We start from the raw sequence: 18,889 nt of genomic DNA, 5'->3' as shown, positions 1-18,889 counted from the left end.
CCCTAGAATAAAAAGGTTAAGGGGCAGCTTTATTCATTCAATAAAACTGGCCAAATTATTAGGAGCGACAACTGTTTATTTTACAATATTAAATAAGTCTCCTTAGGTGTCACAATGTAACATCGAAAAACTTGTCTGTGTTGACCTTGCTTTTTGATGGAAAAATTTGGGCTTTTGGCATTATTCAGAGTCTGGGTAAGGTCAGATATTATGAGTCATTTATAGGTCATTTATGCTGTATATATAATTCAACTATTTGAGGCAAAGCGTGATCCAGGCAGATTTGTATCAGGCTGATCCCTCTTGTCCCTTGTGTTTGTTTTTATATGTAACACTCGTGTCTTACTCCTCATCTGATCTACTTTTCATTGTGTGATCTCCAGCCCTGCAGTGTATGATCTTGTGTATGCACTGTCCTTAGTTTGACCTTGTTGTTCCTTAAGCATCTCCTTTGGTTTCCCATCAGTGCGTGTAATTCTCTTACTATGACTTTTCCTGGCTTTCATAACCATAGGCTTTCTTTTCCTTGTTTTCTCCAGCTCCCTGCATGGCTTGAGATGTCTTGACCGCTATTCATCATTCAAGAGCCATCTCCCCGAGACAGCTTTTAAAGCGAGCAAAAAAAGATCTCTAGATCTTTGCCTTCGTCTTAGGCCAGAGCAAGTTTTTTTGACTCAACAGATGCAGAACCTGTTACCATGCAGTTCTGCTTTACAACTTTGTATAAGTAAACTAAATCAAAAACACTTTAGTTATTTGTACAGCAGCCGATGTTTAATTTGGATACTTATAAGTATTTTGTTTTTATTTTTGCTGTTTAATAAAATACTTTGATTGTATTTGTAATTAGGTGTTTCTTATATAAATTATTGAAATTCCAAGGGAGGAGGAGGTGACAGAAACATTCGAATGCTTCAAGGGATTAAAAAATGCACAGGAGGGAAGTTTATTCAAAAGGAAAAGAAATGATAGAACAAGAATCTAAAACTAGAGGGTAAGAAGATTAGCTGTAATGTAAGGATGAATGACTATACTGAGAGGGTGGTAGAAAAGTGGAATTTCCTAAATCTAAGATGGGACCAAAGACTGATTGCAGTGAAGAGGCTAGATTAAACAACAATAAAGAAAACAATGCAGAATTAAGGAACAAGGATAAAGTATTTATTATTTTAATTTAAATTGCCTTAAACAGAAAGCAAGATACAAACACGTCTTAAAAAGCAAACTCATAGTAAGGTTACACAAGTAAAGGTTATGAATACCAAAGCTTCCACCGCCTCTGGAAACAATTTTCTTTAATCAAGGAGTAAGATCAGTAACTTTGATGGATAACAATGGATATTGGTGCAGTGCGGTGAAAAATGGAAGGAACGTGCGACTTGTGCTCAAGTTGTCTTCGGCTATTGCCCATGTTTGACGTGTCCTGTCGGAGTGCTGCACCCCACCGACGAGGTTTTTTTGTATATCACTTGAATGCTTGCCTGGTTCCGTGGGGTGTGTCGCTTTCTGCCCTCGGCGATATTGTTTTTTTTATGCTGGCTAGTGACATGTTATTCTTAATATGTTTTATACCTCCCATTGTATGGCACCCCTGTACTCTGTATTTTGTACTTTTTATGCGCCCTATGGGATGTTCTCGGATGTATACCATTGTTGTATTTCTTTTTGTCATTAAACGGAGACTTGATAAAAAAAAAAAATGGAAGGAACGTGATAAAATGTGTAGTATCTTGAAGAGTATGTAGACCCACCACAAAGCCTTTGCTTCCTGGGAAATCCTTAAAAAATAAACAATGACGTCATGTCCCTGGAGTGAAATTTAGAGAAAAAGTGGTCATAACACTGGATGGGGAAGTCAGTCCAAGTGATCAACCATGGTGTACAGGAAACCACAAAAAAGAAGAGAAACATAGAAACCTCTTCTTTTAATCGTCTAATATCTTCATTTGCCATGACTTTATTATAAGTGTACAGTATGACGTCCAGAAGTGCATTCAGAACGCTCCACAAACTAACTCCACCGACTAGCTGATGAGTTACACAAAGTCTCTTGTTCTTGAACCATTCCTTTAGAGTTACAACAAAAATGAATAAGTTTCCTGGGACAGACATTATCAAAGCAACAAGGCCAATGATCTCAAGAACGTAAGCCATCTTGGACATATAGAGATGCCCTACTGCTTCAGTCAGATTGCTCTAATATGTGAGCTTCTTAAGCACTTTCTGACCTGCATTATATTGCATTTTTCTTGGCCGCTAAATGGGAAAACTTCATATGCTTTGAATATGATTTATTAAAAATGCAAATTATATTTGTTTGAAACAGGATAGCGGCTCAGGTAAGTGTGTAATAATAAATAGTATTGAACGGGTTACTCTTCAAAAAGTACTAAACCTGCAAGGTAATTTATGCATTTTTATTTAAAAAAAGTCCAATAACACATTATAAGTGAGTCTCCAAAAACATTTAATGTAGCAGTATGGTGGTGCCTGTATTATTTAAACATTGCCCATTAGTAATAGGCAATCTTTGGATTTTAATCATTGAAAACATAGAGGAACGCCTACTATCAGATAACTACATAAAATACATTATTGTTAAGAGACTGCATTAAAAAAACAAAGTTTCAAATGAAAAATAAAGAGTGTTAAGAAGCAGGGAGAAACTATTTCATTTTAAATAAATTTGTAATATTTTTTAATATTTATAATATTTTTTTTATACTTTTTAATAGAAACGCAACAAACAAGCACGGCTTACAGACTAAAGTAAAAAAAAAAATCACAAATTCAAGTTATTAAAATCAACTCTTACCACCAATTACATTTGAACTCGAATATATTATTTCCCAATAAAGAAAGCAAGCTCTTTCTAAACTATGAAACGTTATTATGGTGCTATCTTCTTAACATAATTTCTTAAAACAGGCATTCAGAAAACTATTAAATATTTAAACATTAACATTATACTGTAAAAATAATAACTTGGGTAAGCACAGACAGGAACATGATGGAGTGTGGTCAAACATGGATGTAGAATGATTCAAATAGGCGATGCATGGTGGAGGTTGGGTGGACCAACCACAAAGCTTCAAGTGAAATATGGGCTAAATATGGTCCTGTGTATTATCACAAAAAAATAAAAATAGATACCTGGGAATCGGAATACCTGGAAACTACATATATCTGCTGATAGTTTTGTTCAATCATGTTGTAGAATGTTAGGTTGTTAAGTTCAGACAGTTTCAATAAAAACAATGTACAATTACATTACTTATATATTTATGAATATTTACACGAAATACACGCAGAAAGAGTACATTTGTATACTAAGAAATGTCAGAAAGGCAGAATGCCCAACTCTCGGCTAGCGCCTTATTCAGTGTCCGGTTTCCTTTAATTAGGACGATGGGGGTAAGAATGTTACAAACTGACACTAAGACAAAACCAATGTGCATAACGACATCACCGGGTCTCGCGAACATATCAAAAGCCATGCCAATAAAATATCCAATATTAAGGAGCAATATGCAGGCTATTGTTCTGGCTGCATGGACATGAGCTTCGACGGCAGACAATCTGAATCCTACAGCATTGTCCCGGACATGTTTCACATGTCTGCAAAGAAAAAATATGGTGATGGAGGCTGAACTAAAGAACAGGATAAATGGCACATTGATGCCTATAACATCCAGTGTGGGGATATGGCAATGACAACAGTTCTTCGATGTATTAGTCATAGACACATTTTGATTAGAATAGCCATGTGATAAATCCCGGGATGGTCCACTGATCGTATACCAATTAATAGGAATAGCAAACAAGAGACTTTCAAGTACAGATGAAAAGAGAATCCATGGAAGAATCTTGGGAAAGCTCCTTTGTAGATAAATGTAGACTCTTTGGTTGATGCCAACGGTTTTAAGGCAAAAGTGGACGCAGAGCCAAGTAGAAAACCAGAGGTTGCAGGACATAAAAAAATACATGAAAAACAAGGAAAAGTCATGTTCATCAACGACTCTTGTTCTTTTCATGTAATCAAAAGCGGACATGATGATTTCAACGACTCCGTGCAAAACATTCCACAAGCTGATTCCACAGACCAGCTGATGAGTCACGCACAGTTGTCTGTCCTTAAGCCATTCCTTTAAAATCACAACAAGGATGAACATATTTTCTGGTATAGGAACAAACACAGCGATCAGTTCAACAGCCTTGCGAACATCCTCCATGACACTGGACATCCTTAGCATAAAAGAGCCCTACTGCTTTAGTCTGTTTGACTTGAGCTTAATACCCAGTTGTGCGCTCGTATTATAATGTTTTTTTTGTTCTTGGCGTCTAATAAGAAACCTTGGTTAGTTTGGATATTTTATGTATGCAAATTATATTTGCATGGAATAAGAGATAGAAACATGTTTAGCAAATAAACATACTTTAGAGTTAGAGTGCAAAGAACACCTCCTGAAAAAACTTTCAAAATATATTTGTTAACTGGGTCCTACTTGTGTCTCATTCCGGAATTCATGGAAAAATAAAGTCACATTGTATCCTGAATTAGTGCAAACATTTTAAAGTTAAACTCCACCCAATACCATCTTCTCTACTGGGGGGGCTGGGTTTTCTCTGAGATGATGAAGATGAAGTGTGCAAATTCAAGTATGAATCTATGCTCAACCACCAAAAAGCGTATCTATCGATGTACCCAAGACTGTCAAGCATTCACATCTTGCCCTGTATTTAGAGCAGGCATGTTAACCATTAAAATGTGGTAGGTCCAATCAATGTCTCACCTTTGCTTAACCCTTCATCTTTGTCCTTAGAGTCTATTATCAAGCACAATAGCCCAAATAACTTGAAATGGCTATAACCTCCACCATGGCTTTCTTCGGGACAACATAACAGCTCTATGGTCTCACTGCTATTGAGGAAGAAACTTGAGTGAAACCCCAATCAAGGGAAATATTAAATCCCAGCAATATGTGTAGATATATTGTTGCCACAGGCCTTTAACCTCTGGATTAAGGTGTGGCGAGAATTCAGATGCCTGTGGGGTTCAGGTTTCCTAAACCCCACAGGCATCTGCAAGTACAGACCCTAGTGAAGACCCACAAGGACAAGTTTCAGAAGAAGTAGGACTCCAGACTTAATCAGGACTTCCATTTTCACTGCTTTAAATACTTTGTTTCCTTTTAGTAGGGTCACAAAGGAGAGAACATGATAAAAGGAATTTATGCAAGCGCTTATATAAAAGCTTCTAGGTTCACTCCCTGTAAGAAGGAGTTAGAACAACAAAAACATACAAGACATTAGAAACCAAAGAGAGTTTGGGCTGCATCAACATGAGGATTCATGTTGGAACTAGAACTCTGAGCATCACCCTTTATCCTTTCCATCTGTCCGTAGAGAAAGATGGCAAAAGTCTGAGTGGGACTAAAGGACACCAGGAAGGCCACCGATGATATTGTTCCATCTGTGAGATACGAGTTGAGATTTGGAATGTTCTTTTTGGAACTGAATGACATTTAGTTGAGGCACATTATGGTTATTTGATAACATTTTGTCATGAATGAAAGCACTGGGAGGCTAGCTACTGAGGGTCCAAGGACTGTCAAGATACGCACGCAGAGGAACATCTTGTTGAAGTGCCTTTGGAGAAAGATGTAGGATGTTTGGTTAGAACTTTCAAGCAGAGGTGCATATAGAACTAGGTGCAAAACTTAAGTTTAGAAGACATTGCTGCCAGAATAATTGTAAAAAAGACCCTTTTCCTTGGACTAGTACTAAAAAAAAAAAGTATCTAGTGTCTGTTCATACCCAGTATATTCCAGGACTCCATTTAAAAGGTTGGAGACACTGATGAAGGTAATTAACTGATGAGTTATGAATCTTTTTCCAGTTCAGTAGATTCACTGAACATGTTGCCACTAACACAAGCTATTCACGCAGCTAAATGAATGGTTTTCACAATCACAGGCAGGTCATTACATGTTGCTGCTTCTTGACTATAGCTTATATCCATTGATTCGATTCGTGTACGATGCAAATATGTGCACGGAATAGGATACTTTGGTTGATTACGGCAATATGCAAAACTTCCCTCTACTCAACTGGAAAGGAAAATTAAAATCACAAATGGAACTGTTTATTATGAACAGATAGGTAAAGCAAGGGATGTATATTTATGTTGGTTTTGGCATAGTAATCCAATGACTTTACTGTCTATCATTAAGCAGACATATTGAGGAGGCACCTTTGTCCTGGGATGTATCAAAACCCATCCACAAGATATCTGAGTTATGGGTTATCTAAAGCTATGTATTTATATATTTGATGGGCATTTAACGCTATTCTTCATGAATCACTGACTCATTAGGTTTTTAATAATGGAGCCTACCATATTGAGTGCAAACACAGCCTTTATCCGCATGATGCCTGTTCCTCCTCTGGACACGAGACACTGAAAGTACACAAAGAGTGGGGAAAGATGGTACAACCATGTACTTCACTCATCATAAGTGAACAGATGGTGTTATACTGGAGTCGAATTGGAGCCATCTCTCTTTGATATTAGCTCCAACTTTCGATCATAGCTTCTTCCTTATTATACTCTTCTCAGTACTCTCCAAACGCAAACAACTCCACAACAAAAACCAACAGTTCTCCTGTCCTTCAATATCTCAGGATAACGGACTTCTCTGTGAGACCTTCTCTACAACCTAATGATACTCTCCCAAGCAGTCCCTCAACTTCTGTTTCATTCACCCTCAACCTTACATTGAGAATAAGCTTTCATGATCAGGGTCGTCATCTCCTTCTCTGCAAGCATGTAATAGCGCTAAACACTCTGCTCGTTGTTTATAATTCTATAGTGTAACAGCATTCATTTTACGCATTTTATAGGAAATCTTAATGATCCTTTTTTTTAATAGTTTTTTTTTTAAATAAACTTCATATAAAACAAAATTGCAGAAGTAACAAAAAACAATGTATTGGGAAAAAAAATCTGAAATATTATATGATGGATAAATGCTTTTGTTTCCTAAAAATAGTACTTTATGCATTATTTATAATTCTTTTCACAGTTTTTTTGGCGCAAATTATGTTAGAATATTATTTTGATGCTTTTTTCTCAACATATCCTTTGCGTTATTTTTCATACATATTCCTTTGATATTAAATCTCATACAGAAATGATAAGATATTCACAAGCAATGCCTTGACGTACATAGGGCCGGGATATTATGCTTTTTAAACAGATTAGAGATAAAAGACCATACAGAAAAACTACACCTGAAAATAAACAGATCAAATATTCATGTATTTTTTGGTAATTTTCATTTAAATGACCCATTTTAAACATAATAAAAAGGGACAAAAAATATTATATTATTTTAGATATATAAAAAAATGTTCAGGGGTTGAAAGAATGCAGAGCTTCAGTACTGTTTCTCCACTTCGCTCAAGAGGTAGAAAAATGGTTCGATCACATATTTACTAAATGTCTGTAATATTAGTTTATTATAAATTAATAATAAAAAAATAAAAAAGTTAAGTCAAAGCCAAAATTTATTGGCATACAATGGCCTAACTCAAGATAAACCATTTATTTTCTTCTTTTATTGGAAAACTGTCCACGAACAAGTCTTCTCCTTCGGTTTTGAGTTGGACCTTTTTGGTGTTCAGGTGACTGACAGAAGAGGTAATGTGATGAAGCCACAGGGGTATCAGTCTTAGCGAGAGAGTTTTCACCAGCGACTGTGGAGGTCTCAGCTAAGGGATGCTGTAAATTTTGTCTGTCTTTACATGTGTCCATTGGACTAAGTTTGGTAACTAAATTATTCACCGTGCTGACCAACTGGGAAAGAATTTCATTCTTCTGCTCCTCCACCATTAGGTGTTCACGATGAAGAGTTAACAAGAGATCCATCCTTTCTGTATGGTCACGTCTAAATTCTCTAAGTTCTTGACGTACGGCATGTAATTGCCGTCTCATGGTTCTGCGAAATGCCTCCTGGCTTTGATGAAGAAGGTGGTCCATCTCAGAAGGTGCATGTCCTTCAGACTGGCGTTCTACCCACTGACAAGATGCGGCCATTCTTGCCTTATGTTGTTGACCATCTTTTATAGAAGGCCCCTCTAATGCATCCATGCTTTCTTCCTCATTTGTATGGAAGGCTGGCCATATTGCGTTTTCCGACTCTGGTTTTAGCTCAGTTGGCATCTGTGTTTCGGGATAAAACGGCACTTCTGAAGTTGTAGTTTCTTCAGGAGTCAGCATACCTTCTGGTGAAGCATTTTCATGAGGAGACCAATGGCCTGCAAAACAATATAAAAAAAACACCCTATTAAACTATAGAAATGAATTACATTTCCCATATTGACTTGATATTGTTTACTGCACTAATATTTAGAAATGGGCTAGCCACTTTAATAGCGGGATGTATAGATTAAAATGAGGACTTGACTTATGTCTATGCAATTTTTTGTAGGGCTGGTACATTGTGATGTTGGATGTGGGCACTCATTAGATGGAGGGCCCGTGCTTAGACTATTACTTGAACATGCACACAAGAAATTACCTAAAGCCACAAATACCTGGACATTCATATGTGCAAGGATTTGCAGAATCGATTAGACCTGGTATTCCTTCAACAAGAGGACATATAACCGCTTTTATCTTTTCTTCCCAGTCTGCATAGTACACACTCAAGGACTGACGCTTTCCAGCAAGGCGCCAGTGCTTGCTCATTTTAGCCCTCACAAAGCGCTTGCAGTCGGCAAACCTTTTCTTGCATGTGTCCACGTTCCTAACGCTTACTCCCAGACCATTGATGGATTCTAGAATGCCACGCCAGATTCTTTTTTTCTCAAAACTTGATGTCCTTGATGCATCTTCCCCATACAGCTTTGGATAGTTCTCCAGCACCTTTGTAACTAGAACATCATTTTCCTCCTCTGTGAATTTTATGTTCCTCAGCCTGTCCCTGCATGATGCAGCTGCGCTAGTTCCTTGTTCAGGGTCACAAAAGGTTGACTTCTTTGGCCAAAGCTGGCGGTTGCCTCTTGAACTTGGTTGCTTCTTCCCTTGCCATTGGGACCTCTCTTTGTCTCCGCTATTCCATACCTCCTGGGGCACCATACCGTCGTGTTGATGTAACATAGACCCATCCACAACAGTCCTCTGCTCTTGTAAACCACCTATCACGCTCCACTCCTCTGCCATGACTATCACTCCATAATACCTAATATTACGTTCTTATGTGAAAATTTACAGATACAGGACCGTTACACATATACAGTCTGTATATACCTACGCACATCTTATTCATTTCTGAACAACCAAAAGTGTAAACTGTAGATTGTTAACTACACCAAAAGCCTTGTGTATCATCTTATATCCCAGGAGCTGTAGGGTCTTTGTAGCCAATCAGTGACTTCTGGGGACAAATCTTCGCAGAATCATCAGGAACAAAATCCCTTTTTAGTAGTTGGGCATATGTTCTGGAGTTGATTTTGGATTTTATTTATTTTAGCTTGAAGTTACTTTATTTGGATTAATACCATAGTATACCGAGATAAGACACCTAAGGCAGAAACACACAAAATAATGTCAAAACGGTTACATGTCCCTGGGAAAAGAATCCATCAGAAACTGCCTGTGCTATTTAAATATTACACAATTATGTTAGTAATAATAATATTATGGCTTATTGTTCTCACATTCAAAATAAAACTTCTCTACTGTACTTCTTTGAATTTATGGATTATTAATACTTCAGGAAAGAAGCGAGGCTTATGAAGCGGTGGAGATATCCCTACCCCGATCTGTTTTATTTGTTTTTAACAAAGATTCATTCGGCGCTGGACTAGTCGGCCCATTGTCCCTGATGTAAAGACTCAGACCATAATCAGTCGTTGGTCTCGTCTTAGATTCAGGAGCCATACGTCTATCCCATACATGTTTAAATTCCCTCGCTGACTTAACCTCTAACACCCCTGCCTGTTTTTTTCCTTTCATTGTAATTATATTTTGCATATCTGTGTCAGGTGATCACACCATTTCATTCCCTGCGCCCCAAAGTTAAAATCACTACCTACCTCCTGCAGCTAAACCCTTTTGTCTATCAGCTTCAGGGAGGTGGAGGATTCACTTGACCAATGCAAATAGAAGCTCAGAGGATTGTGGGACTTGTAGTCTACAGGCTTCAAACAAGCCTAGACACTGAGGAAGCAAAGAACTACTACTCCCAGCGTGCCTTGCAGCAGGGAGGTTTACATGACACAGCCACTGACCATTCAGTGCCTGAAATACTTTATCGATTCATTCATCTGTTTGATGAAAGGAATGAGGCAAATTTACAAGTTTAACCCCTTCAGGCCAGGGAGTTTTCATAACCAAAGAACCTAAATATTTTTATAAATCACTGCACAGCCCAGTGTTATAAAACCTGATTATATTATTATGAATATCTAAAATGAATTCAGTATAATGAATGAGTATTTGGTCCTACTAATAACTTACTTATAACTAAAAAAAAAATACATTGTACTTATACAATGTTATTTGTAAACACATCGTCTGTTGTTTATAAACATGTTTCAAAAACAAAAGGTTGCAATCTAAAACTAGAGGATCAAAAGATTTGCTGTAATGTAAGGAAGATTTACTTTACTGAGAGAGTGGTAGAATTGGTGAAGGAATTTAAACATGCATGGGATAGGCATATAGCTTCTGAATCTATGATGAGACCAAGAGCTAATTAACCCCTTCTATACATGGACCGGTACATTCTAAAAAAACTGCACTTAAAAGTCCATTAGGACGTACTAGTATGTCCTGACTTTTTTTGTAGTTCTTTGAAATCTGGGGCTGTATTTCTCCCTTCAAATCTCATTTAGCCACACACACACCTCACTTTCCGCCACAAAATCACTCTTAGCTACACACATAGAACTCTTGTCCATACTGAACAGTATTATCACATAATGATCACTCACACCACTGTGGTTATGGTTTGCCAAAGCACATCATGATTGAAATGTACACCACAATTAAATTGGCTTAAAGAAATTCAGTCTTTGCTGGGTGAATCTGCAGTAAAGATATTATAAATATATATATATATATATATATCCAGGTAAATATGTTTACTTTAATTGTCAGTCCATAATGTTTTGTAAAAGCACACCATGATTGAAATAGATACAATGATCAAATAGGCTTACATTAACACTAAAAGGAATCCACATTAAAGGGTGTCCTTACTGGGCACAATGACACCAATGGGACAAGCCTCGTGCCTCTGTCAGTGCCAAAACAATGCATATCCTAGTGGCATATTATATGTAATATGCACAAATACCACTTGATGGCAACGTGCGCAAGCCAAAGAAAAACGTTAATGCCTGTGATGAAGGCATGTTGGTGTAAGGGTTAATATGTTGGTTTTCTGTTATTCTCTGTATAAAAGCATAACACGAATTGCTGAGTATTATCCATGTATTTTGATCTGGTTAATAAACCATATGCATGATTTAATCCTTTGAGTGAAAGTGTCATCTCTGTATCCTCGAACCTGTTAACCCCTGCCTGTCCACACAGGCGTTTACAGTCCTGGGTTAAAACAATGATTTTCAGACTTTTCTGAAGATTTTCAAGGATTTTGGTACAGAATATAGTTACTCAAATAAGAATGTAAAAATCTAGTAGAACTAGTAAATCTTTTCTGATTAATGAACATAGTCATACATTTCATGTCTTTTTATTATATATTTTATTTACTACTTTGACTTTTTTTCTTAGTTTATTTGATATTTCCTCGTAGGTAAACCTCACTAATAATATATTAATAATAATAATAATATCTGTTTATTGAACTCTATGTGAATAGTTAATTGTAGATATTAAAGATTAGTAAATCAACAAGGGAGGAGTTAAAACATTTGGTGCCTGTAGGAATTTTTCCTTTCTGGTTAAGAGGTCAAGATGACCTCATAGTTCTTAGTAATAAATTAACCACAGATCTAGAGCTGTGTTAATGTAATACATGTATAACTTAACTCCAAATTTTGATTTTAAATGCCATTAAGGAGGTGTATTTACTATAATGAACTGTAAAATATAGGGCTTGTGAAAGTTTTTGTACAACAAAAGAAATACGAAATACAGGAAGATGTCATTTTGAACAAAGAAGGGTATAAGGAGCATGGGTTAATAGGTGAACAAAACGATCATATATCTTACGCTTTTAAAAAAGACCCGAATATAAGAAGGGTAAGCTGGAAACACAGAACAATAGGAGAAGAGGTATGACATATTTGACATAACCAGACAAGTGGAAAAAAGTCAACTTGAGAACAAATAATGAAGGTAGGCAGGAGAATATAATAAATCCTGGATGTAGGTAGTTATGGCTATGATGTACTATTTTCTACTTCCCTCACTGACTTCTTCTGTATCACACCTGTTACACTTAAAAAACTACCAAGCATGAGACGGAACACCGACAAATCTGTCGTTGGCTTGAGTTTGGTCGGGTATTGATTCAAGTAACCCCCTAGATATCTGTCTCCATAACCAATAAGTTGAACTCCAAAAATATAACTTGACTATTCATAGATTCCAGAGCTGCCCGAGGACACTAAGGCCAACTTTAAGTTTGTTTTTAAGTCTTCATTCTAACAGTAAGCCCCTCCATCTTTCCCTCTAACTTTTCATAAGGCCATCTGCTTTTCCAATCTCATTTTGCATGGACGTAAGGTAATTTTACCTCCAAGTCTGCAAATTAGAAGTGGTAGAGCTGGAACAACATGAAATAATGAGGATCTCCACTGACCATCTACCGACCAGTAAAAATTGATGATGGTCTGTGGTTTTGTAGCTCCAACATGACTGCAACGTTTTGATCCAGAGCACTTCAATATCATATTATTACCTGGCATTTTGCTTCATTACACTCCAAGATGGCTGGACGAGACACCACAAGGTGGCTGGACAGGACACCACAAGATGGCTGGACCGGACACCACAAGGTGGATGGACAGGACACCACAAGATGGCTGGACAGGACACCACAAGGTGGCTGGTCAGCTAAGGTTGCTGCCCCTAGCCCCTGCCTCTAACCACACTCCCAAAGGTGTCCCACTATATTTACAGCTCCAAGAACAATATGTATTTTTCTATTTAACACCCCCCCTGATAACAAATCTTCACTAACATATTAGTTCTTTTTCTTCTTCCTTTTTTTCATATTTTGTTGTATGAAGGGTATAATGGTGTCCACAGTGTTTTCCAAACAGTGTATTCAAATATTTGTTTTTGCGTTTGACTTGGATTTTCTGACCATGTCAGGGCGCCTTGATCTTCATTATAAAGCATTTTTTGTATTTTCTTGCTCCACCTTCATTTTTATAACAATAGCTGAAATGTTTGATGAATTGCTATTCCCCTCTTCCGCCATGAAAGGTTGGCTAGTTCTATATAAGCATTGGCTATTCCCCTTTTTCTTAATCCATTTCAGACTCAAAGCGGAAAAGTCTGCGATACCAGCTTTGGTGGTGAGTGACGGTTTTTGTAATTCTGTAATTATTCACAATTGACAATGGATTATTATTTCTATGAAACCAATATAATACACAGTTTATTGGTCTCAAAATGTTCCGCTAAATAACAACATGTGAAGATTTTACTGTAAAACCTATATTGGAACACAAAAAGAAAAATGATTTGACTTTGACTTTAGGGTTGAAGGGACACTCCGGTTATTATATGCACTTAAATCCAAAAGTATCCCCTTCAAATTAGCATTTTCTACCCTATTAAATGAATGGAGAGGTTTCTTAGAAACCCCCTCCCCTGCATTTGCCCTCTTTCCTTGCCTCTGTTGACTTGGCTTGTTTTCTATGCACCATGCTTTATAGGGTTCCACTTAAAATTACTGAAATTTAAATATCTAGATTTTTTTTGTTTTAATACTATATGAATGAAGTTGCCCATCTCCACATTGTGTATTTATTTATTTTTTATTTCAAATCATTATTTTATTGAGTTTCCTAAACAGAATAAAGGGTAACAGAAAGAAAATAAAGGAGGGGACATGCCTTGATTCATAAATACACTATTAGAATTCAATAAGATTTATAAGTACTTATTGTCAAACAAGCAATTGTTTTGGCAGTCAAGAAAGAAAGGAGAGGGAAGACGAAGAAAAAAAAAAAGTTATTCTGCTAGCAATGAATGGCCTTCAGAACGTGAACTGATCTAAAGGGTTCTATAGATTGTTGTTACGTTAGCCAATAGATTCAATTTTTTAAGTATAAAATTATTGCTTTCAGAATAATCACAAAAAATGTATCTTCGATATATGTATTTTTTTAATTATAATTCTAGATCTCTTCACATCCCAGAACATAATGCTGATGAAGATAGTGCTTCTTGTGACTTTTATGAAGTATTTTGTGTATTCTCTGCCTGATGGTAAATTTCTGGATTCTACTATTATTTCTTTGAGTTTTTTTCCTTCCATGAGCTACAATCCTTCCACAATCATGTTCTAACTAAGCAACCGGTGGAAGGCTTGGTTCATCCCCTTCCATCCCAGTATTAGAATGGTTCAGGGAATACGTGGTCACTTTGCATACATGTAGTTATGAGTTGTGTTATATATATATATGGAATTTAACTTGTTTGTCGAGTGGATACTTTCTGATGACCACCATATCCATAACGAGACAAGTTCAGTTGGTGTCTTAGGTTTATCATTCACCAGGAACTCTTTTTAGTGTGCAATGAATTTTAATCTTGCTCTAACCTTATCGCTGTCTCTCTTTGGGTAGTACCTGAGCTATTGATTTAAATCCATGATATCATAAGGTTTTTGTAGACTGTTACACTGTGATCTTGATAGTGGAACAGGTTAACTGTAGTCTGATCTCTCCCCTTTGGGTTAGACTGGCGCAGCGACGTGAAGAAATGCTACAGGAGCTGCAGGGACATTTTAAAGTCTGACAATGAAGCCGAAGGTAAGTGACATTTTCTACATGTGTTTCTTATACAAGTTGTGCCTAAACCACAGGAAAATAGGTTGTAAAAGCTAGTGGATACAAAAAATAATTCTAGGACTACTAATCACGTTAAACTCTTTTACAAATAATCATTTACACAGCTCTTCAACCTGGCTGTGTATTCTATAACGCAATAGATATACGTTTTACAAAAGCAACCAATGAAATGTCCATCTTGTTGGACAACTCTGATAATTAAGAATTATTCTGCATAAATAATCCTCATTGCGTTTTACCACAGATGGAATGTATACTCTGAGCACTGATGATGGAACAAAATACCAAACGTACTGTGATATGAAAACTAATGGCGGAGGTTGGACTTTAGTGGCCAGTATTCATGAAAACAACATATTTGGCAAGTGTACTTCTGGAGATCGCTGGTCAAGTCAACAGGGCAATGATGCCAACAACCCAGGGGGTGAAGGGAACTGGGCTAATTACGCCACATTTGGGACAGTTGAAGGAGCCACCAGTGATGACTACAAGGTACATCTATTTTCTAAATTATACCCTTCACTTTGCCAGCCATGCAGCTAATCTTTTTGGGTCAAATGTCAAGACCTATTGAAGGGACACTCCAGCCATCAGATGCACTTGATAGCCGAGTATCCTTTAAGTTATTTCTTTGCACACTTTTAGGTTCATGGAGAGATTCTGCAGAATAACCCCCATTCATTTTCCTCGTACCCTGCCACCATCTTTTAGGCTTCTCAGAGATGTATTTGACCCAATGTGCACAATACTCATAGTCTACCATCTCTGGCACTAGCTTGCCCATAAGGCACACAATGGGGTGTGCTGTTCAATAATATCTAACTAGAGAAATCCATGAACCAACTGATCCCATCGCCAGCCCATTCCACCTTTCCACATGCTTGCACCTCTTGTGTTTTATAATAATTGACATTATATCCTTTCTTTTGTGCTTCCAGAACCCTGGTTATTACAGCATCAGAGCTAAAGATCTGAGTGTATGGCATGTTCCTAACAAGACACCTTTAAAGCTCTGGAGAAATATAGCGTTGCTCAGATATCGGACAGAATCAGGCTTTCTACAAAACGAAGGAGAGAACCTCTTCAATTTGTACACAGTAATTATATATATATATTTATATCACCTTTAATATTGAACAAAGACTCTTCCTGTGTATGTATACCAAGTAATACAGATCCATTAAACCTTACAGCCAGGTAGATTGACTGTTTTATTATGCAAATAATATATTCAGTGTTTGCCAGAGATCACCATCAGAATTACTTTTAATGTGACTTCAGTCACCAAAATTTAAAATTTTTACAGTAATACATGTATCAGACATGTTTTGTAGCCACTTATAACCATCCTCTTTTCTTAGAAATACCCTGTACTCTACAATTCTGGCTCCTGCCCGCAAAATAACGGACCAGCCGTACCTGTTGTCTATGACTATGGAAATGCAGAGAAGACAACAAACTACTATTCACCAAATGGAAGAGGTGAGACTTGTTCATTTCCAAAGTAATAGCAGTCAGCTATAAAAGTAAATCAGCAAAGCTTCTGGTAAACACATAAACGGGAGGCCTTTCACATCCAGCCATCAGACGTGCTGACGACATTAGGTGGCCATCGGCCTTAAAGTGCAAAGGCCACCTGGTGTTGTCTGCCATGACAATATCCCCATAGATGTCTTTGTGTTGTCCTTGAATATACAGAGATGAAGGGTTCCTTATTGTTCCTGCATGCATGTACCTCATGCATGCGCACTCAACAAAGCATAATGACGCAAGTTGAAGAAGGTGCACAACATGCATAGAGCATTCAATGCGACGCCCAACATTTCTAATAAAGAACCTTGAAGGGTGTAACATGGCAACCACTCTGTCTACTGCCTTTGGCTTTGGACTTGGTGTTTATCTTGGTTTGGATCTTTGGTTTATTTGACCTTGGCTTGTTCCTTGGACTTGTCTTTCAGATTATTCCTTTGTGCATTTGCTTCTCATGTTCTTCCCCTGCATACAGGACCCATGGCACATCTATTTTATCAAAGCCTTAAATTAACCCCCTGTAATAGTTTGTGGAACCCAATAACAGTTGTACAGCCTAGAGGTCTTGTGGAAGATGCTACTCTGGAATAGAAACTGCAGAAGACAGATGTTAAAGTGTCTGCTCTGTGGGTCCTCAAGGTGCTGGTGTCAAGAATCAGTTGTGAAGTAGTTTGAAATGAATATTTCAGGAACACCCTGCACGGACAAGTGTCATTGTTAAATCCTTACACAAATCCATTGGTTTTCACAGGAGAGTTTGAAGCTGGTTTTATCCAATTCCGTGTGTTTAATAACGAAAAAGCCGCCATCGCCCTGTGTGCAGGAGTAAAAGTTCGAGGATGCAATTCAGAACATGTGCGTGTGACTTTTATAAAGGCATATTATCTATGAAGGGAAACATAAAGAAATGCTGCCTCTGGTTTTAATATGGGAGAAATATTACCAGAAGCATGGTTAGTGGGGTGGATAATATGAAATAAATATAGTTCCCCATTGGCCTCAAGTTGGATGAAAACACATTAGATCTTCAGTGCTTATGATGAGAATTTGAAGGGTTGGTAGATGATGATTAAGGCAAACGTTTGGATAAGTATACACTATATAATATATTCTTTACGGGGAAGGAACCACACAGGGACCCAATGAAACCTAGAAAGCATTCCAGAACCCTGAAGCCATAAGTGTATTTACAAGTAAAAAACAGAAGAACCCCTCCATGAGGCGCATGCCAAGGACAATCACCTTCATGCCCCCCTTTGTCAGCATTCTCCTGTCTTTTATTGCATGTGAACGCTGAATGTGTTGCATTAGGTGTTAACAGATTTTAAATTGATTTTCATAGCATTGCATCGGAGGTGGAGGATTCTTCCCTGAAGCAAATCCTAAACAATGTGGAGACTTTACAGCCTTCGACTGGGATGGCTATGGAACATACAGAGCATGGAGTTGCAGCAAAGAAATTACAGATGCTGCCGTGCTGATCTTTTATCGTTAATATACAAAATATGGAATAAATGTATTTAACCTGGACAGACAAGTTGTTCCAAAGCTTGGAACATCTGTCATTGTATTCTTGTGTTTTTTATTCTACTTTATTCTAAATTCAGCACAGTAAGTGGAACAGCACTTTTAACAATGTTTGTTCATTCAGCTCATTACCCACCTTTGGTTTATCTTTGATTGGGAGGAAGTTTTAATGAATTAGTCATTAGGGGGAATCAAATCCTTAAAAACTTCCTAAAAGATCATCTCCCCTCCAATAGGACCATATACATTATGCCAGCACAGCCTCTATATTGAGCCTTCCCCGTACCTGGATGCAGCGTTATTGGATATGATGTCAGTAGCGCCTTGTATGGCATAGTATGGCAAAATATGGCCTACTCTTCTCTGGATTAGTTATATAACACTATGTGACTTTCAAAAGGATTCAATAAAGAACAAAAACAATATAAAAAAAAAACAGCAATATGTATTTAGTTTTAACACTTTTTTGTATTTGTTGGAGGAAAAACCATTATGTACATTAACACTACAGTATCCTAGTATTATGAGACGACGCGTTACATAGTTGTCAAAAATAAATTAATGTCTTCAACCAGCTTGCTCACAAGTTGGAGTTAGGACATACCATGAAGAAAATGAATTGCACTCTGACCCAGACCTGTCACCATATCACGATATAGAAGATATAATATTGCCCAACTCAAATCCCAAGGTCCATGTTCTGCCATCAAGCGTTCTGTACAACAAATTTGCCTTGAAACCCCAAAAGTTCCATTACGTTACATCAATG

The 18,889-nt window shown here is 37.3% G+C and overlaps 2 protein-coding genes across 2 annotated transcripts; one reads left to right on the top strand and one right to left on the bottom strand.

Annotated features, from left to right (window-relative positions):
• Positions 1 to 3,329: 3,329 nt before the first annotated feature.
• Positions 3,330 to 4,244, bottom strand: LOC149284705 (taste receptor type 2 member 40-like). The gene has a single exon (XM_089496324.1). It carries the CDS (start codon positions 4,242 to 4,244, stop codon positions 3,330 to 3,332), a length of 915 nt encoding a protein of 304 aa, XP_089352450.1.
• Positions 4,245 to 10,161: 5,917 nt separating this feature from the next.
• On the top strand, positions 10,162 to 18,088 carry LOC149284704 (intelectin-1b-like). The gene is made up of 9 exons (XM_089496323.1): positions 10,162 to 10,353; positions 13,524 to 13,560; positions 14,393 to 14,479; positions 14,953 to 15,024; positions 15,308 to 15,555; positions 16,002 to 16,160; positions 16,425 to 16,545; positions 17,345 to 17,448; positions 17,936 to 18,088. Exons 1-9 carry the CDS (start codon positions 10,162 to 10,164, stop codon positions 18,086 to 18,088), a joined length of 1,173 nt encoding a protein of 390 aa, XP_089352449.1.
• Positions 18,089 to 18,889: the final 801 nt, after the last annotated feature.

Source organism: Sceloporus occidentalis, unplaced genomic scaffold, assembly GCF_023333645.1.
Source record: "Sceloporus occidentalis isolate IW3139 unplaced genomic scaffold, rSceOcc1.0.p SCAF_89, whole genome shotgun sequence".
In the NCBI taxonomy this organism is placed as follows: Eukaryota; Metazoa; Chordata; class Lepidosauria; order Squamata; family Phrynosomatidae; genus Sceloporus; species Sceloporus occidentalis.
This window is presented reverse-complemented; position numbering and strand designations above follow the sequence as displayed.